This window comes from Desmodus rotundus, chromosome 3 (genome assembly GCF_022682495.2).
Source record: "Desmodus rotundus isolate HL8 chromosome 3, HLdesRot8A.1, whole genome shotgun sequence".
Classification (NCBI taxonomy): domain Eukaryota; kingdom Metazoa; phylum Chordata; class Mammalia; order Chiroptera; family Phyllostomidae; genus Desmodus; species Desmodus rotundus.
In genome coordinates this window covers 68466701-68488801 of record NC_071389.1, presented here as the reverse complement: position 1 = coordinate 68488801, position 22101 = coordinate 68466701, and the positions used below count along the sequence as shown (strand labels likewise).

At 33.6% G+C, this 22101-nt stretch overlaps 1 protein-coding gene across 2 annotated transcripts in view; it reads right to left on the bottom strand.

Moving 5' to 3' along the window:
• Positions 1-1747: 1747 nt before the first annotated feature.
• The window catches only part of MTF2 (metal response element binding transcription factor 2), a 66345-nt gene continuing 45991 nt past the window's right edge, over positions 1748-22101 (bottom strand). For both annotated transcript variants that reach the window (XM_053920644.1, XM_053920645.2), the window contains 9 exons: positions 19753-19848; positions 18767-18835; positions 17312-17435; positions 12200-12267; positions 10494-10664; positions 6432-6537; positions 6219-6271; positions 6004-6108; positions 1748-4153 (listed from right to left, as the gene is read on the bottom strand). In XM_053920644.1, coding sequence (XP_053776619.1) covers positions 3796-4153; positions 6004-6108; positions 6219-6271; positions 6432-6537; positions 10494-10664; positions 12200-12267; positions 17312-17435; positions 18767-18835; positions 19753-19848 — 1150 coding nt within the window. In that variant the 3' untranslated portion in view covers positions 1748-3795. The remainder of the gene's footprint in view (positions 4154-6003; positions 6109-6218; positions 6272-6431; positions 6538-10493; positions 10665-12199; positions 12268-17311; positions 17436-18766; positions 18836-19752; positions 19849-22101) is intronic.

The following is a 22101-nucleotide window of genomic DNA, read 5'->3' as shown; positions in this document are numbered from 1 at the left end:
GAGGATCACAAACCATTTTGTAAGATTTCCTTGCCCCTCATGAATCAATGTGTGCCAATTTATGGACTACATTACCCTTATTGTTAAACAAGTTAAAGAGTTTTAAAAAAATAAAGATTGAATACCATGGGAAGAGAAATTACACTAATGATAAAATATATTTTTATTTAATATGTATAGTGTATCATCTATGGAGGTTTTGTTCATTTGCATGCTTGCTTAAATCAAAAGGAAAGTCTTCCTGAATGAGACATCACATTCCTTGAAGATGCTGCAAAAATGAGGGGCTCTTATAACCATCCAGCTTCAATACTCATCATCTCCAAAGGGAGCAAGCAAAGAGGGACTGTGCTGGGTAGAAGTGAGGGGAAAAGAGAAAAAAAGAGGGAGCCCGTTCATTTGCACTCCTATTCTAATTTCAAATATAAAGACAACACAGTATTTTGATCTAGCTATTTCTCCAAGACATTTTGGTATAATAACTTAAAGGTTACAAATAATGTACTTGTTCCCATCTATTTGTTATTCTAAGAGCCAGTTTGCTTTCACAGCAAACCCATCTACAAATGATTATCAGTCATCTGGTTTCTTAACTGCTATTAATTAGAAAAGAATCCATGATCAGATAAAATTCTCACTTTACATTTAACTGTCAAGTTTTTATTTTCCTGAGGAAAGGACATGACCCAAGTGTCACGGAGGAAACCAAGGAGACTTTTGGGAATGTATATTCATGGAGGTACTCAAATATAATTAAAGAGGAAAACATCCCCACACACAGGCCGTTTTTTTTCTTTTCTTTTTTTTTTTTTTTTTACTATTTCCCAAAGTTGCATGGACATCTTCCTTTGCCATCACATTGTCAAACAACTCTAGAACCACATTATAAAACAGTGTGCTAAACAAGGCAAGTCAGATTATGTTCCAATCAAAATTTAATAATATCTAATAGAAACTCAATCAAGTAGCCCCCAAAAACAGAATTAGTTCTACCCCGCAAAACCGCTAACAGAAATCTTCTGTATTCACAATAAACCAAGCACGCCTACTTGGACATATCTTGCAAAATAAGAGGAGAGGTATCCTCAACTCACATATCCGTCAACACTCACTTCTGTTGAACATTTAGTAATAAAAATATAATTAACAAGATCTGACTTCATCATCCCCACATTAGAATTTATAGATTAACTCTGATAGCTCATGTTCTGATCTTGTTTGATAGCCTCAGGGCCTAAGAACCCATATTTATCATTTTTTATCAGGGTATTTATAAATATGTATCTGTTTGAAACAAAAATGGAATTAAAAGAGTAAGGTGTAGTATTTTTACATCTTTTCTTCCTGTAGCCTAGGTACAAAGCTTTTTAGAAAAAAAATAGGAAATTCTTTTATATGATCCCTGACACCTTCTATGTAAGAAAGAAAAAAAAACACAGTTGAAAAGTCTGAATTTTGTTCAAGTTCAGGGATAGGGTAGAGAGAGGGAGGTATACTGTCTTTCAAGTATAAAGTGTACAACCTGGCTAAACAGGTAAATTTTTAAGGATCATTTAAGATTATTGTGCAATAATTATTACTATTATTAGGGGGACAAGAAAAATGAAAGCAAAGTTTTATGAAGATTAATTCAAGTGAACATTTTTATAACAAAATTGGAAAATCCTTAGCTCCCTGGCAAAATAAAAGTAGTCATCTGCTGTACCAGTGTGTATTTTTAAGCAAATACAGAACCAAAACTCATTAGCTCTTTAAAAAATACACACATTTAATGGTCTGTTTTAATTCTAAGTAAAGCAATTTCAAAAATACAAACTGAACATCAGAGCCATGTGAACCACCATGATAAAATAAAAACAGACACTCACAATAATTACGTCTAAAGACAGTTCAGCTTAATAAATCATCTTCCAAGTATGCCAAAGAGTTACTAAAAATACTGCTGGTGTTCAGTTAGAATTAAAGGACTTTGGGGAGAATGAAATAATATGATACAAGTGGAGTAAGTAAGGTTACACGGGATTTACATTTTCCATTACCCCTAGACATAAACAAACATTCAAAATCAACACAAACTCTGTGTGTTATTCAAAATATTGCAGCTGCAGGAAAGGCAACTTTAAATTAATAGCTAGGGGGAAATCAAGTTTTGGTGGAGGTAAACAGAAGTGACAGTTTTTAATTCGCACTTTTGTAAAGCTCATTTATACCTGGCCAACCAGGAACCAAACGCAGGGCAACGAAGTTCTCTGCTTCTTTTGGCTATAATATGAGAAGAAAAGATCATCTTTTGAAGATGTTTAAAGAAATAAAGCAACTTTCTTTATAAACAGTCAAATAATCAATCAATGGAATAAATAAGTACTAACCCACATTTTTACCGCTCTGCAATCACTACACTTTATATATTTTTCATTTTGGCAGCAAATTCCCCAATTTTTAGGTTAAAATCCACCAATCACTTTTAAGAATACAATGAATAGCCACCAAAATGAGATAATTCTTCTGTTTACTCTTTGGCTAAAAAAGAAAACAAACAAAAACAAAAGAAAAATAAAACAGAAGACAACTCTAACACTGGTGATAAAAGAAATCGCTTTTTTTTTTACATGTAAAATAAAGTTATCAATTTAAATCTTGGTACATTTTATAAAAACAAGAGGTAATGTTGTAATAAAACAGCTGTAGCCTTGGTAGGCAACATACTGTTTGTTAACCCTGTGCAATAAAATACTTTGTTCATACTACACTTATTCAACACGACTAACAGTTACTACAGACATTTCAGGAGTCTTCATGGGACTCCTACAGACTTACTGTTAAAACTGAGAGACATTTACAATCATAATGTGCCATGAAAACTTGAAAACGTCACTTCTAGTAGGAGATAATGTTTATATTACTTGATTTTGTTTTAGGTACTGAACAACAAGGACTGAAAGAGAAAAGCATTCTAAAAGCCCATGAACAACGTTGTTCACACCCTTACTCAGAACACACTAAACTTGTCTGACACATTTCTCTTCATACATAGCAAGCAACAGCACCCAATAAAAGCCTGAGAAGAAATGCTGCTGTGTAAATACTGCAACTATTCCTGAAAAAAGAATTATGGGATATATACTCCAAAGCTGCCCATTCCCATAATTTGTATTGCATAGGTCACATAATCACACACATATATATACACATGTGTATATATATATGCACATGCAAAGAATATATTAAGACGACAATGAAGTCTAGTCACAGAGCAATTTACAGGCTCAATATATTTTTTACATTTTGCTTGAAAGAAAATTTCAATATTTTACAGTCTTTTAGTAGGCATTATATACACTGCACTTTATGAAATCTAAAAGGTATTGAAATAATTTTTTTCCAACATTTTGGTAACAAAACAGACAATTTTTTCAAATACTTGTGCTATCTAACTACATGATTTGTTTGCTGATACTCACTAATCACAAAATCTGACTCAATGGAATAATTAGAAAAATTACCTAACACCATGCATGGATTTGAATCATTTTTAATATCCTATCCTAGAAACATTCTACAAATCTTATGATTAAAAAAATTAAGTCTCTGCTCTGATTTTTAAAAGATATCTTTTTATGACAATATCCGTAACATTGACAGGTACACACACATTAAGGCTAGTATCATCTTCTTTTGGGAATTTTTTGACTTTTTTTTTTTCTAAGAAAGATAGTAAAAGCCAGGCTTCTTTAGGGCTTTGAACTGTACCTACAGAGAATGAGAGTGCAGTGAACATAATGTTCAGTCCTACAGTCAGGACGCAGTTGCTCCTTCCCACTCCACAAGATACTGCACCTTTCCATCAAGTGTCACCCGACGAGCCAACACTCGGTATTTTTCACCACATGCTATTCTACCTGCAGCACCAAAATAACTGGTAATGGAGTTTTTTAGATGAGTGAGTTGTAACTCCTGATCTGCTAGGTTATTCAAAATCTCTGTGTTGAGTTCATCAAATTGGTAATCCTCTTTGCCTTCATCATCTTTTACAATTTCTGAGTTCTGAGTCTGGAGTGCTCTTCTTGGAAGACGACCCCTTCTCCTCCGTAAATGTGGGATCGCAGCAGGCCAAGATCTTCCTGTTCGAGTTCTTTTTCTGGAGTCAGATAAACTATGGAAGAAAAAAAGGCCAAAGCTGTCACTAAGCTTATAAAGCATCCAATGTACACAGAACATGTTCTCTGATTTTTTTCTATCACTGTGTTATAAGTATATACCCTGGTGGCAAAAATTAGCCAAATTAAACAATAAATGTTATATAAATGGATCACTGTTTGCCTTGCTAGATTCCATCATCTTCTGTGGCTGACCTATGAAGAGCTTTTCTTCCTTAACTATGTTCTTTCCACTAAGCTTAAAAGAATCAGGAAATTTTTGAATTATGCGGCTGAGTCAAATTCTTACCAAAGGACCTATTCATAAGTCAGGTTTTGTCAATGGTTATATCATTTAAAAAACACATACAATCACACAAAAAAACTCAGTTCCTTTATTCAATGCAGCAACTATTTAATAAGCACCTACTATGCACAAGACACTGTTCCGCGTGCTTAAAGAGATTATAAAACTAGAATAAAGGGTATCTGATTATCAGTTCTAGGCCTGGTGAAGTAATGAAATGAACTGGAATAAGCACAAACTACAAGTCAGGGTATGCTGGGTGTAGCTCTATATAATATTGGCCAAATTCAAATCTGTTATCTTCTATGTTCTCTTAAGTAAAAAGATTAAGCGAAGAGGTTGAACTAAATAATCTTTGAGGTCCTTTTTGGCTCTAAAAGTCAATGATTTTATAGCCTTATAACAAAGGGAGAATAGAACATAACAGCTAAATTCAAAGACTTTATAATCATACTACACGGGTTAACACCCCAGCTCTGTTATATTGAATACTTGCTAAGCATGCTATTTTGGGCTTGTTACTTAAAATCCTCTAAGTCTCAGTTTCTTTATCTGTAAAAACGAAAATAACAGGACCTACAAATCAAATGACTGTTTCCAGAATTATAAGATATCCCTGGCCAGTGTGGCTCAGTTGGTTGGAGCATTGTCCTGTGAACCGAAAGGTCATGGGTTTGATTTCTGGTCAGGGTACATTACATTATCTAGGTTGTAGGTTGGGTCCCTGGGTGGGGTGAGTACTAGAGGCAACAAATCGATCCCTCTCTCCCTTTCTTTCTCCCTTATTTCTCCTCTCTCTATAATCAATGAGCATGTCCTTGGGTGAGGGTAAAAAAGAAATTGACCAAGACAGTATGTAAAAAGCTTAGCATAATACTTGGTAAGAAGACAAAAAATAGCACACCTTATGATTATTCATGATTCATTTTTAAATGTTACATTTTAAGCTTTTAAATATTTAGAATTTTATATAATTTACTAGAGCAGTTCTTAAATTATAAACAAAAAGTAGTATAAAACTTGGAAGCTTGTAACCCTGACCCCAAGTAAATGAAACTTTTCATAACTGATAATTACACTTGAGGGAAAAGTCATCCTTCTGAAGAGTTAGATAAAATATTAAAGAAATCTGCAACTGATAAAAATCCTGAGTTTAAAAATCTTTTTAGTAACTAAAGAACTTATATTCCCGATGGGAACTTGCAAAAATATATAATAATAATAATCAAGCCTTCCTAAAGCAAGACACTCTTGTATATTAAGAACATAAAAAGGTCTCTCAGAAAAAAAGCCCAGCCTATAAACGCTAGTATACCTCTTTCCTCTGTGCACATAGCAAATTTCCTAACATATTGGAAAATTTGAATGTTTCGGCTCTGAAAAGTAATATTATTCAAATGAATATTAACAACCTAAGGAATCAATGTATGGATTGCTTCTCAAAGGGTGAAAAACATACTTGTATCACTTTCAATTGGAAAAAAATTTATTAATCATCACTTCACAAAGGAAAAGAGTCTACAGGAAAATTAACAAAGAATAAGAACATAAAATATCTACCCATAATGCCTGGCAATGCTAGACGAGGTAGTTTCTTTTGCACTGGAAGCACCCGTGAAATCCACATCTGAGGTATTGGATGAATGTGCAGTTCCCTCAGTTCTCCTGAGAATAAAGAATTTAAGTGGTAAAACGACTATATTACATAACAATAGAAATACTCATTTCACCCAAAAGAAAATTCCTAGGATAGGAGAAAATAACTTTCTATTTACCCTATAGAACAAGGTAAATCCAAGGTAGGGTTCTCTGAAATCGATTCCTTATCCTGGAAAAAACAAACAAACAAACAAAAAATATATATATACACACATACACACATATACACTTAAAGAGCATGGTTCCAAAGTTAACTGAAAAGTTATTAGTCTCTCAGTTATTTCAAGCATCCTTCTTCTTTGAGAACATATACCAACATATTCTCTTACCAAAGATGGCTCAGCTGTTTTCTGAATCATTTTTCTTGTATATGGACCAGGTGGACGACCTACAGATTTTTTCTTTCCTTTTTTTTCTATGCCATTGCTTACTTCCCTGAAATATAAAATTATTATATATTTAATCTCTGCATAAAGAGGGGAAAATGGACGTATACAGTCACATCTCTACTTATATAATGAGGTTATACTTATTTTATTTTTATATTAATAGTAATACAAAAACAATAAGTTGAATCCAGTTTGTTCAAATACATAAATAATAAATTCTAATTAAAATACTTCTTGACTTAAAGAGATATTTATACATAAAAGATTTAATAAAAATGTTCTTTAATACACTTACAAAGAATATATACCACTTAAAAAATTTTTTAAAAATGAAAAAACAAACTATTTAGAATTGAAGAGTTCAGAATTCCTAAATGTTCCAAGGATTTACTACTAAAAGTATTTAGGAATTCAATAGTTAACCTCATGCAGCCAGGAAGTATCTATGTTAAAACATAATGGCTATAAATAGGGGTTGCCTTTAGATGTATATATCCGAATTTTATATATATAAAATTTGGAAGTATAATTCTTGAATGATGCTCATCAGAAAGAGAAGGAAGCCCAGGGTGACGGAGGTAAAGGAGGAAGGAATCCTTCACATCGGGCAGTGAGTGAGTCATTCAAAGGGCAAAATAAGAAAGATCTAGAAAGCCATTTTTGAAATATAAAGACAAATATCAAGCAATACCAAGAAATAAAGCAACAGTCAAGGACACTCCTAATTAATACAAAAGAAGAAGAAGAAAAGGGTAACTACCAATATACAAAATATCTGTTTTACTCAACATTATCATACAAAGGAGGTAACATACAAAGAATGCCAAGATGTTCCCTGTGCAAAGGGGTCACAATGTAGTTAGAGGGCAAAAAATGTGTATACAAGAAAGCTAATAAAATGGGTTAAGTGCTGTTAGAAACTTATCCAATCCAGGAAAATTAAATTAAAACAAACAAAAAGAAGGAACAATAATATACAATAGGCTGGAAGGGGTGAATGCAGAAAAGTAGGACAGACCATCCCTCCAGACACCAAATTAAGGTTGGGGAATGAAGGTGGAAGTATATACAAGTGGGGGAGCTAGAGGAACAAAACATAACTAAACTATAATCAAAAGTCTCAAGGATAAGATGGAGAGAGCATAAATCTTTTTTGAAAGATGATCACATAACATTTATAAAAGTGACCCCTAGACTGAGGAAAGTACTCTCAGATTAGAAGGACCAGTTCATACAAGGGACCCAGAAAGAACTAAGAACGCCTTTAAAGAAAGCCCAACCATTACCTGGTGGCATCAAATCACCTGATAGCTACCACAGATGGAGTGTCCTATCAAAATCATGATAGGAATGAGAAAGTTTGTGCAAACCTCTTCTTAATTATCATATGGGCAATTGCTAGCAAATGATTAATAATAAAATTTGTAAGTAATAAGAACACATATTCTTTCCTTTGGGGCAAAAAAAATTCTTGACGTAGTACCTACTTTATTACAAACTCAAATGGATATGAAGCAGTGTCAACACTCTGTAATTACATTTTCTTACTCACCAAGATGACTACCTCATACCTTTTATTTGCTTCTTACATTTCCCTCTCAGTTATCTTTACCTCATTATTTCGCTGAGAAAACAGAAGCTATCAGCAATAACTTTAGTCATCTTCTGAATGGCAAATCTACAACAGAACCAGCATCTGTGCCCATCTTCTCCTTTTTCACCCATTTCAACAGAAAGGTGTGAGTCCTCTTATCAAAGGCTACTCCCACATTTAGGCTCTAAAATCCCTTCCCTTTTGGCTTCTCGAAGACTTTACAACATCTTCAATTACCTCCCCTATCTCCTATACCAATCTCTTCTTTTCCACTGTATCATTCCTACTAGCACCAAAAAAAAAAAAAGTTCCAATTAACTTCCACCTATTAAAAAACTATCACTTGATTCCTGCCTTACCCCTCTTACCCCTCTTCAGTTTCATTTGTCTATACCCCTTCACAGTAAAATTACTGAGACTTCAAGAAATACACCCTTTCCACTTTCCCCTTTCCCACTCAGAATTCTTAAAAGATTATGCCCTTTTCCTTATTATCAATTTTGAATCTCCTATGCCCCTTATTTGTAGAAAAAGACCAGTTTTGACATACACATTGGGCACTGCCAGATTCAATCACACTTCTACCCACTTCAATCTGACTTCTATCTTTAACTCTCAAAAACACTGTGTCAAGGTCACTCACTAATAACAGAATGTTATCCAACAAACATTTTTCTATCATCTTAATCCACCTTTTATTAGCATTCAATACTGTTTAATACACCCATCTTTCTTGAAATACTACCTTTTTTGGGTTTTGTGACACTAAACATTCTTGGTTTCCTCCTGTGTCACCGATCATTCTTTTTTAGTCTCTTTCTTTTACTTTACCTCTTCCAAATCTCCAAATAAAATCAGTGCATTCTTCTGGGCCACAGTCTCTTCTCTCTTCTTGCTCCTTAGGTAATTTTATTCATTCACATGGCTTCCAAATGTATATCATGTGTCCTGACCTCTCCTATGCTCCTGACTTACATGCCCAATTGTCTGTACCTATCATCACCACCACTTAGAAATCCCCCTTAAGAATCTTGGACTCAATGAGTATGAAACAGAAGAATGCTTCATTCACCTTGCCAAACTCTGTTCTTTCTTATCTTGGTAACAGACACCACCACCCACCAACTGCTCAAGTCAAAAATCTAGGCATTGTTTTAACTTCATTCCTCCCTTTCTTTTATAAATTTAATTAATTTACAAAGCCAATAAATTCTGCTTCCAATAGAGATCCTCAATCTATTTTCTCTCCACTTCACTGTTACCACCTACCACTGCACAAGCAGTATATCTCTTACCTAGACAACTTCAAGAGTCTTAATTTAGCTCTTGCTGGTGCAGTTCAGTGAATTGAGCGCCGGCCAGGGAACCAAAAGATCGCTGGTTTGATTCCCAATCAGGGCACGTGCCTGGGATGCAGGCCAGGCCCCCAGTAAGGGGCACATGAGAGGCAACCACACATCGACATTTCTCTTCCTCTCTTCCCCCTTCCCTTCCCCTCTCTCTAAAAATAAATAAATAAAATATTTTTAAAAAAGAGTTTTAATTAAATTAAATTTTCTCTTGCTTCTATTCTTACCTCTCTACCTATCTTTTCCAAAGAGGTATTTTTAAAGGATAATCCAATCCTTACATCTTTAAATAGTTCCCCATTATTTGCAGGAAACAACCAAAAGTCCTCATGACACCTTAAAGACTCTATACATTCATGCCCCATCTAACCTTTCCAACACTTGATGCTACTTTCCAACCCTAATTCTTACCTCAAAATCCTTCAAAGAGTTCCCAGAACATGCCTCACAGCTTTCATACTTGTTATTTCTGCTACCTAGAGTATTCTTCCCTTTGTTCTTCAAATTATTAGGTCATTCTCATTTTTAAAGTTTCAATGTAAATAGGCCTCCCTCAACCCTCCTCCTTAAATTAACTAGACCCAATTCTCTCTATCCATCCCAGTATAGTCTAAATCTGTACGCTATTTCCAAAATGGCACTAGCATGACATGTAATTATTTTACTTAATCACTTTTCACTTCCCCACTATAATGTAAACCCCATCAGGGCAGAAACAAAGTCTGTCCTCTTTGTTATTATATCCCCAGCACTTAGATAGTAAGAGGCTTGATAAATGGAATGAATAAATGAGAAATAAACAAACAAACAGGCCAATACTTAAGCTGTTTGCTAACCACATCAGTAGGACTTATTCCTGGAAAACCTAAGATCTAAAATAAATTAATAAACATCTAGCATTAACACTCTGTACCTTGTCTAAGCAAAAAATTATAAACAGTAAAACAAATCAGGGTAACTACCACTTGTACTTTCAAATATACTAATGAAACTAAATAACATACATTTTTAGTTACAAGTAAGCTAAAAAGAAAAACTAAGCCACAGATCAACTTTTACCTTGAATCAGATATAGGTTTGGATGCCTTTCTGCCTTTAATTTTAAATTCATGGGATGTTCCTTCAGGTTCTTTCTCTGCTTTGAAAGCCACATTTGGTGGCACAGGAGGAACACGAATTCGTAACCCAAACAAATGCTTCTTCTTCTTTATTTCTTTCCCAGACATAAACCTAAATTTTTTAAAAAAGAAACTAAAAATTTAAAAACTGAACATATATACATGGCAGACCATAACTCAACTTACAGATATAAAGCCTTTACACATGAAAGTCCACCCAGTACTCACTCTTTCCCCTTGCTTTCCTTGATTCTGATCTGCCCCAGGGCCAGTCCACAGTAGGATATGATGGAAGAATAGGGAGGGAGGGATAGGATCAGAAGGAGAGGGAAGAGCACACATTCACCTTCTTTTTAAAACATGGCATCAAACCTCTTAAAGGAGAGTATAGAGTGGTGTCTCTTTAGTCCCAGTATGTTTTTCCATATTTTAGTGCCTCTGTTAAAAATAACTCCAAAAAAAAGTGTAGGAAAAGAAGAACTGTATTTGAGAATGTATCTGTGAGAAACTGTGGCCAGAAAGCAATAGGTAATTGCATTGTTAAAGAAAGTAGGAGACCAGTCCTAGAAGCCCCCAAAATAAAAAGAATATCTAGTGTGTCAGATCTGAAATTGGAAATAACCTGGGGCAGAGAAATGTTATTTCAGCGTGGGCTTGGATCTCTGAAAAACATGCCCTATATACCCTTCCCCAAAGCGTTTAAGGTCCTTATTCCAAACCACTCCAATCCATCTGAGCTCTGCCTGCCTAGCCACAGAACCACTACTAAATGCTTGTATTGTTCTTCCACTTTTATGTAGGGGTGAAAAAGGGAAGCTCCCATTTCTTCTATAATAGGAACACATGTATTTCTGGCATCCTGAACTGTATTACAGAATTCATTGTCCCATGAAGTATTTTTACCAACACAGTAACTGTTCAGATACTTTATGGCTTTTTGAGCTGGTCTAAAGATCTAGCTGCTAGTAATTATAACATTTTTTTTTTTTTAATGAGGAAAAGCATGCTGTCAAGTACAAAAACAGCAACTTGTTACAGAAATTTTACAATGTAACTCAGTGGTTGGAGCCAGCATATACATTTAAAAATGTATTTTTATTGTATTTTGAAAATATTTTTAAGAAATATAGATATGCTGATTATTTTTTAACAAAGGAGAGACCCAGATAAGAAAATATTAAACAATATAACTTCATTATCAAAAACTCAGACCACTAATACTACTCTTCTATAACTGATGGTAATAATTTTAAAACCATAAAAGATCTCATTTAAAAACCCATATTCTCTACAATATTTCCCCTACCTTTTGCATATGTCCACCAGGCTAACAGGATTTTACTTTACTTTCAGTAGAGTGCAGTATAAAAACAAGTCATTACTGACTATACTTTTTCAAATGACCAGGCCAAATTCCCCTGAGACACTGATACACCACCTCCCACACCCCATTCCTATAGGATTGCTCTTCCCTTCTCCAGTCCCTGAGAATCAGTGCTGTACTTTAACTGAAAGAGAATAGGACATTAGAAATGTTAAAACTGTATGTATTAGTTCTATACACAAATCCCACAATTCTTAATGCCATTATTCCTTGTATTTAATAAATGTCTCCCTCATAGGCATACATAAAGTAAATCAACTTACATTGTCTTGTAATCATTTAATGCCTCCAGAACATGCTCGTATCTTTCAGATTTTGGTGTGTCTGCCAGCTGTGAAGTATCAAGAAACAATTTAACGTAGTATAATTTCATCAATTAGTAACATACAGGTGCTAGATGCAGGCAATGTAACACAGGAGAGAAGTGTACTGACAGAAGATCTAAGTTCGCTTAACCTTTCAAGGCTTGTTTTCTCATCTATAAAAAAAGGGGAGTATAAATCCCCCACAAGTTACTTTACTAGTAATTGTATGAATTAAATGATATGTCTGAAAGAACTATTGATATAAACTGTGTAACACTACAAAAATGAGGTTATCATTAGATTTATTTTCATTTTATAATCTAGGGAAATCATACATTTGAATTATATTAATATCAACCATAAAGGCTTCTAATAGATAGTAGATACGAGCAGTGAGGAATATAAAAATAAGAAACATACCATTTCACTTCCCAGTACTTGTAGTATTAACTGATAATTGCTATAATTTTTAAAACTGTAAAATGTGGGGCCTTGACCCATGCGGCTCAGTTGGTTGGGCATCATCCCACAAAATGAAAGGCAGACGGTTTGATTCCCAGTCAGGGCACATGCTTGAACTGCAGGTTAGGTCCCCATCTGGGATGGGTAGGACAGGCAACCAATTGATATTTCCCTCCCTTTCTTTCTCTCTCCCATCCCTTCTCTTCAAAAAATAAATAAATAAAAATCTTTAAAAAATTTTTTTAAACTGTGAAACTTGGGGATTTCATTTTTATAACATTATAGACTTCGCCTAGCCCTAAAACCCAAATTGGCTCAGCAATTTTTTTAATCATTAAAACCATTTTAAAATCTAACTAAATTTGAATTAAATTCTATAAAATATTTTATTTTGTTTCAAAAGGGTTTCCTGCAGAGTCATTTCTGTCTCTTCAGTTTAAACACTGTGGCACCAGAAGGAAGGAAAAAAAAATTCTAAATTACAAAAGGGCCATCCCTCTATTAAAGCCACAAAAAAATTAAAAAAAAAAAAAAAAAAACCAATTTCCAAAATATCACAGCTGACTTTCAAAATTCTGCCAATTATATTATTTACCAGTTAAAACTTCCAAACCTCAGAACTGCTTCTAGTAAAAAAAGCAAACAAATCTACCACAGAGAATGCTGGAGGTAAACGAGACTTGCAAAGTCATCTACTCCAACTCTTTACTATTTAACATATGTAGAGATTAAATGAACTGCTCAAATTCACAGGGCTGGTTAGTGAGAGAACTAGACCCTAAACCCAAATGACAATAAATCCATCCATTCACCATTCATTGAGAACCAATCCTGTGCCAATATGCTGGATGCTAAAAAAAGGGGAGGAAGGGGAGTTTTGTGCTCATTCCTCCATATCATTCTACCATTTTCTCCTATTGTAATTTATGAAGTGTCTAATGACTAAGAATTTCTATTAAGACAAAAATAACAGAATCAGACTTTAAAGCTTGAAAGAGACTAAATGTCATTGAACCTTGGCTTAACTATTACCATTGATGAAAGCTGATGAGGCACCTATTGAGAGAGCCCATTCCATAGATGCACGAAACTTTCCTTCCTGGAATTCTTCTATTCTCTCTCTTATAAGATAGTTCTTCAAATATTTGACAGCAGCTATCATGTCTAAGTATAAGATTAGGTTGAAGGTTTTAGCAGCAACACCACATGAGTCTTTCATATTAAGCATTGGCTAACTAATTCCATCTTTCCTCATCCTTCCCCCATCCCCAACCCAACTCTAGAATCTGATCAAATGAACTTCTGTCAAATCAAGTACCCCCTATCATACATGTGTCTTCTATACTTTTTGTGTATTTAAATCTAAGAGCAGAACTTTACAATTTGTTAATCTGATTGTCTTTGCAGCTCAGTGTTCAAAATGATGTTTTCTCTTGATTCTGCCATACTGAGAGTAGAGACAAAGACAGAACCTGGGACTCTCCATTAGACTCTCCCTCAAGAATATTTCCAAGCCATTGACTGCTTTTGTTACTATAATTCAATTAGTTACAAATCTATTTAATTCTTACTTTAACTATTCACATTTCATTATCTTATATGAAATTGAGTTGCACTATGGCTACATCATGCCCATACCAGTTTTGCTAATCATGACAAAAAAGAATCCAGGGTACTGGATGGTGTGGCTCAGGTCCCCAGTTGGGGGCACTGAGAGGCAACCACACACTGATGTTTCTCTCCCTTTCTTTCTCCCTCCCTTCCCCTCTCTAAAAATAAATAAATAAAATCAGAAAAAAAAATCCACGGTATTTAACATGATTTATTCTAATATATCAGTGTTATTTTCTTATTGCCCCTTAACTCTTAAACTGTGTATTTGAAAAATCTGCTCTACAATTTGGCTGGCAACCAACAACAAAACTGACTTTCTAATTTCTCAGATCTACTCCTTTCTACTTTTTAAGAATCACAATGAACTATTATCTTTCCTTTAGTAATTATTCTCTATGGTTCTCAGAAATTTTATCTGTTAAGTTCCTTTAACACTACTGCTCTATTTTGCATAGGACTGTACTTCAATTCATATAATGAGGGGATCCCATTCTGTATTTTGAAAACGAAGACTGAAACTATTATAGTGTAAATCAAATAATCTATATGAGAAGATATCAACCTCACACTGTGCTTTTACTTTCAGGGCTTCATATATTTCTATACAGATATAAATGCTATTACGTATAGATACAACTCTTCCACTTCAACAAAATACACCCTTCAATTACTCATGTTGAATTCCATGCCACACTGGCTTAAACATGACAAACACCTGCAGTAATTTGTTTACAGACATACACACTGTATGCTACCATATAATATTCAAGGCCCCACGTATTTTTGTTAACTATTTCTTATTATACTACCTCTATTATGCTATATTTTCCTCTGGCCAAAACATCATTTCGGCCATAGTATTTCATTTGAGTTTTATCTATGCTTTTTTCCCTACATCCCCCAAAAGGGAGATACTCAATACACTGTTAAGACCACCACAGTTAACAGAAAAGTAATTGTCCTCCCAGAACTCAGATTGCAAATCAGATTAGGAATCAAAGACAAACGATAACAGGCAGATTCCACAAAGTATTAGTATCTAACTTTAACTTCCCCCCAAAATTTGTTACAAGAGCAATACCTCATTCTAAATAAAAACCTAAGCAAGCTTTACTTGGGGCCTCAGATGTTATATTACAAATTTTTACTAACCCAAATAAAATATTTCAAAACATAGTTTTCTAAGATAGCTACACTCAATCTATAGAATCACTGTCACTAACTCTCAAAGATGTAAAAAAACAAAACAAAACACCACAACAAATTACATAAAGAAACATATCAAATTATATGCTCTAGAATATGTTCTGTAAGTTTCAGCTTCTCTTCACAGAAATCGTAAAGTAATCGACTGAAAAAATATATATGCTACGTAAGTGTTAAATTTGCCTTTCAGTATGAAAGGATATACTCTCCAAAAGTTTCACGTTTCTGAAAATTCTTTTTGTCATTAAAAGAAGTCACAATACTTCCTTTATACAATAAAAAAATCCCAGCACAGAACAATAAACAGATACCACTGTTTTAATATATAAGTGCTCCAAGTAATTAGAAATGTAAATAATTATTTATATGGCTTCTCAAATAGAAACACCATATGACTTTAGCCAGTTGTCACATGTAAACATATTATAATGCAGCTCGGAAATGATACATAGGAGTAAGTGCCTCCCCGTGACTAGGTGTCCACTGTAAGTACCTAAACAAAATGCCATAAAAAACTCATCAAATCATCATAAGACTTTTTTTCTTTTTCCTCAATGGAGTAAGGGAAGAAAGTCCATATCTGAGAGAGTAAAATCACAACTACTTTCCTGCTTTGTGTCATTTCTGAGGAAAAACTTCTAGAGTAAGTAAGTGCCTACATCATATAACCTATAGTATGTATAATAAGAGCTGATGTTCAAAACGACCCTTGAGTACTCTAAGGTACTCAATTAACCAATGATATATACTTAGCATACTGTATTTCCCATATTTTGAAAGTAATTGCTATTTTAGAAAATGTTGAACACAAATATAAACAAAATTTTTTTTTTCTGAATTAGTGACAAAATTCAACTTGCAATTCAATTTCAGTTAACCAGAGATTTATTTACTATTTTAATACTCTGGAATAATCCATTATTTGCATTCTTTGTTTCTATTACCACAAAATTTTTTTTAAGTGAACTAAATTAAAATCACTGAATAAATATTACCAAGTCACATAAATTTTATGGTCTCTTTATTATATAAAGATGTAGAAAGTTAACAAAAAATTAAAACCCGAACTTCCATCTGTAAAAAACTAGGCTGAGGACACATGACTAGTCTAAGAAGTCTGAACATTTTCTTTTCTTTTTCTTTTTTAAATGCAGAGGATGAGCTATGAGAAATGATTCAAATGATTGTTTGATAATTTGATGGCTCAAAATAAAATGCAAAAGCACTTAACAACAGTAAAAATATTTTTGTCGTAAAGTTTTATTTGATAAATTATAATCACATTTTTCCTAATTTTTAAATAAAAAGAAAAACATTTTCCCACATTGTCAAAGAATAAAAAATTGAAACTTCCTGCTTCTAAGACATTATCTCACAAACTACAGAAAATGAAAATTTGTATCTATTGCTGAAAGAAATTTCTTCTGATATGTATCAGAAGTTTGGCTGGAACTGAGATACCTCAAATTCATAAACTGAACTAATTTCTTTAAAAATAGTCTAATTGTGATTTTTATTGTTATCTATTCTCAGCCTCTTAACTAAAATATAAATATTTTATAAATTTACTTTCTCCTCCTCCGTTTTTCCCCTGATCAACAAGCAACATATAGGAGGATAAAAGGCTAGTCTTGATATACTTACTGGAGTTATTTCTCCCTGAACTAAAAATAAAATTCTACTTTAGATGTATGGCTCATACACGTGTCTTAGTTGCTTTTAACTAAAACAAAACAAAACAAAACAAAGCACATCAAGTAGCTAATAGTTAGGTCTAAAACCACTTACCTCTCCAGGGTGCAATCTATCCCAGTTTTCATTAATGTATGTCATAAGCTCAAGTTCCGAATCAAAGTATTTCTTCTTGTGAATAACACTTAGGTTGTAAAGGCATAAGTGTGCTATATCTACCCTGGAATCCAAAAGTAATCAAAACATACAAAAACAATGTTTTGGTAATTGTTTAAAAAAAAATCATACAATTTTTTTATAACACCACCAATTTAAAAAATCCAATGTGGAGGATTTAGATGAACAGAGGGTCAATATTCTAAGTCATATTTACGATAATAATAAGTCATTACACTGAAAATTACTGGAAAGCATTAACTAAACATTTAGTCATCCTAAAGTAACTATAAACTAAAGGTATGTGAATAATTTCTTAAAATGCATTCAAAAAGAATCTGACTCTAAAAAAAACTGGATAATGCTGTATAATGCTTATACAATAAAAATTTTGTGTTTTCACTACTACACATAAACTACAGCATAGATCATACTTTAATAGACTTTACCACATTCACAAGTGTTATCGTTTCCTAAAATATGTAAAACATTTAATAAAAATTTCTAAGTATGTACTACAGTAGTCCCCCTTAGCATAAGTTTTGCTTTCAATGTTTTAAGTTACCTGTGGTCAATCACAGTTCAGAAACATTAAATGGAAAATCTCAGAATTCCTCAATTTCAAACTGTGCACCGTTCTGGGTAACATAATGAAGTCTTGTGCCACCCAACTCTCTCCCACCTGTGAATCATCCTTTTGTGTATCCAGGTTGTATACACTCCCCACTCATTAGTCAATTAGCAGTCATCTAGGTTACCAGATCAACTGTGACAGCATCTCAGTGCTTGTGTTCAAGTAAACTTTATTTTACTGTACAATGGGCCCAAAGGTCAAGAGTAGTGATGCTGGCAATTCACCAAAGAGAAGCTGTGAAGTGTAGTCATGTATAGGGGAAACCGTAGTATAACATTGAGTTTGATTCTATCCAGTTTCAGGCATGCACTTGGAGTCTTGGACGTATCCCCCACAGATAAGGGGGAACTACTGTGTAATATTTATCATTAAATCCTCAAAAGTCATCATCATGCCCAAGAATTACTACACTGAAGCAGAAACTGGAGTATTTATGAAAAGAACTTTCTCTCTCTTACTGTATGCTATTCTGAAGGGCCAAAAGAACTAGAAATGTGAATAGGAGTTTTAAAGATCTAAAATATATTTTTTAAAGTTACATTTTATATCATTAGTAAATAAATGGCCTTATTACTTTAGCAATAAAACTAGATAATCATTAGTGAAGATGACATCAGGTTTGATGACAAATAAAAGAAATAAAGCCAGGTATAAAGAAAGTCGAATTTTTATTTAAGCCAAGTAAATGTATATATAAAGTTTCATCATGTATGTTTAAGAATATGGCACTTTTGTTCCTTAACAGAAATGTCCTCACTTACCACTGTAACGGTAGACGTTTGAGGTATTCAGGTCCAGAACTGCAGACAGAGCAAATAAATGTATAAAATCTAAAGAAAAAGGAAAAGTTGTATATTGAGTAATCAATGGTATACATAAATTATTTATCAATTAAAGCTAATATTCAGCAAGTGTATATTTTACAGGTGACATAAGGGATGATAAAGCAAAATATAATTTGAATTATGACACTGTCTGTGATTCAAAGAATTTCTTTTCCAGTAATGACAAACAATGAAATAGTTTGTATCTGGGGAGAACAGACATTCCTTTTTTAACCATTAGAAACCTTCGGAATTCATACATTGATTCATATACAAGCATACTTTACTAAAGGCTTGTGTGTATCAGGAATTGTGGTGTTTACTCATCTACATTTTTACCATTAATGCTTAAAACAATCCGGTAAAATAAATCCAGAGGAGACAAACTGACCTTCCTAAATTTAGAAAGGTGGTACATGGCATAAGCCAAGATTTAAAACCTGGTTTTCTGATGCCAAGTTTAGTGCTCTATCTTTAATTTTTTCTTCCTAGAATTCTTTCTGCTATTCCACATTCTCCTAATCCAGAAATCACATTAAGTCTGCTCTTAGAAATTCTTTAAATCTGAGGTATAAACTGTGTGTAACAAGGTTCTTTGGTTTTTTCCAATTTCTGTCATAGGATCCCTTTGAGGTTCTTTAAAGGAAGATACCACAGAGAACAGTTTAGAACACTGTGGGGCAATATGAGCAAATGCAATCACTTATCAAATACTTAAAAGCTTTCTAGAATAACATCCAAAAGTACAAAAATCATGTGTATTTTTAAATGATATATAATTTAAGTATATTACTCAATATTTTCCTTCGTGTGCTTTACAAATCACTGTTAAAACTAGAAATCTGAAACTGAAAATATAACCACAATGAAAAAGCTAAAAAAAAAAGAAAAATCAAACAGTAAAGTTTAAATGCCCTTCTCACCTGTCTCCAAATAACATTGGCTTTTGAAGGCATTGCACACAAGCCTCATGAAACCACTGCTTACATTTGCAGCACTGTAGCATCTTTAAATACCAGCTATAAGAAAAAAGATTAAAATTACTACCTTTTAAAATGAGGTAAAGGGTTTTAAAAAAAAGAGACACTCTGCAGAATACAGTTCTGCCTATAGTATCACATTTCTACTATACTTAGTGTTAGATTTTTTCTTCCCAAAAAAGTTATTAATATTAACCATTTCATCACTCTTTTATTCATGAGAGTTTGTACGTTCTAAAGAGACACATCTATTTATAGTCAACAAGTGCATAGTTCCTACACTAGTAAAAGATCTACCCTGGTCCCTGGCCACATGGCTCAGTTGGCTAGAACATCATTCTGTACACTAAAAAGTCCAAGTTTGATTGCCTGCTGGGCGCATATAGGAGGCAAACAATCGATGTTTCTCTCTCACATTGATGTTTGTTTGTTCTTCTTTCTTTCTTTCTGTCTATCTATCTATCTATCTATCTATCTATCTATCTATCATCTCCCTCCCACCCTCCCTTCCTCTTTTCTAAAATCAATAAACATATCCTTGGGTGAGGATTAAAAAACAACAACAACAAAAAACAAGCCTGGGATTTCATATCAACTCCACACTCTAGAAGAGATTAAGTTTCAGAGAGTACTCTGATATGCACAGCTGTTTGCTCCATAAACCAAATGGGCATAAGCAGCTTTATATCTTCATTGTGCTTACATTATGCTTGTCCACTAAAATGGAAAGAAGTACAGTTATGCACGGCATAACACATTTCAGTCAACAACAGACCACATTACGTCAGCTACATACCATATAGCCCGGGTGTATACCATCTAGGTTTGTGTAAGTCACACAATGATGAAATCACCTAATGATGTACTAGTCAGAAAGTATCCCCGTTGTTAAGTGGCACACAACTATATAGCAATTACATACATTTAATTAATATAACTGTAAATCTAATCTAAGACTCTGCCAGGTGTAAAGGCTTTGTGAAAGATTTCATTCTGTTTCAGAGAGCTAAAGATGCTAAAACTGGATCTTTAACTGAGTATATCCTCTCTTTTCAGTTAGTACATGGTTTTGATATACTGATATCCTTATTTGCCACCCTAATAATGTGTTTTCCCCCAATAAATCATTTGTTCAACAAGTGAGGCCCCATAAATTTTAAGTCATACACATACACAAAGGCAAGAAAGAAGACTGGTATTAGCTAAAGTATTCATTCATCAAAGACTAGTGAGTATTATGTTCCAGATACTCTGCTAGCTGCTGAAGTTAGAGTTGTTAGCAATGTAATTTCATGTAGTTAAAGTACTTAAAGAACAATGAATGATCTGCTTCATAAAATAATGTAACAGTTTCCACCTATTTTGAATAATGCTTTAAACTAAATGTTAGGTATAAATGACTAAAGGGGAAAAATCAATCTGTAGGCTTGTTCATTTTATCTATTTTATAAGTGATTTTTAAAAACTAGACAGTTTCTGAAATGTGTGGGTAACCAAAAACTGACAAGTATTATAAAAATGTTAAATCAAAAAAATTCCCTAAGATCAGAGAAGAGGTAGAATAAAGAACTAAAATTTCATTCATTTATATATTCGTTTATTCATGTTTTCATCACTGAGTACCTATATGTCCCAGCACTCTCCTAGATACCACCACCTTAAGAGCAGCAGAGTCTCATAAGAAAGATACAAGAAACCAATAATTACAATTTAAATAAAGTTAAATATAAAGTTATTGACTAATATTTTTTAAATGTAGTACAAATATATGATATACAACTTGGCTTAACACCAGCTTGTATACTAAAAAAGCTAAAGGTATTAGCTGACCACCTACAAACCCAAAATGATCCAAAAGAACATAATGGGATGACCAAAGAGGGTTAAGTAATACAATCCCTCTTTGCAACTACAGAAGCATAACATCCAGAACTCTAATAACCCCCCTATACTCCATGTACTGTAAAAAGTGAAATTTCTAATCATAACAGTGTATTTCAAGAATAACTTTTAAGAACTGGTGAACAGAGAGCTTCCGACCAAGATGGAGGCGTAGGTAGACACATTGTGCTTCCTTGTACAACCAAAAGAAGGACAACAACAAATTTAAAAACCAGAACTGCCAGAAAATTGACCTGTATGGAAGTCCAACAACCAAGGAGTTAAAGAAGAAACATTCATCCAGACTGGTAGGAGGGGTGGACACAGGCAGCCAGGTAGAGAGGACACACAACAAGGCGGTACCTGGTAGACAGGGCAGTACCACATTTGTGTGCAGATAAACCAGGAGGA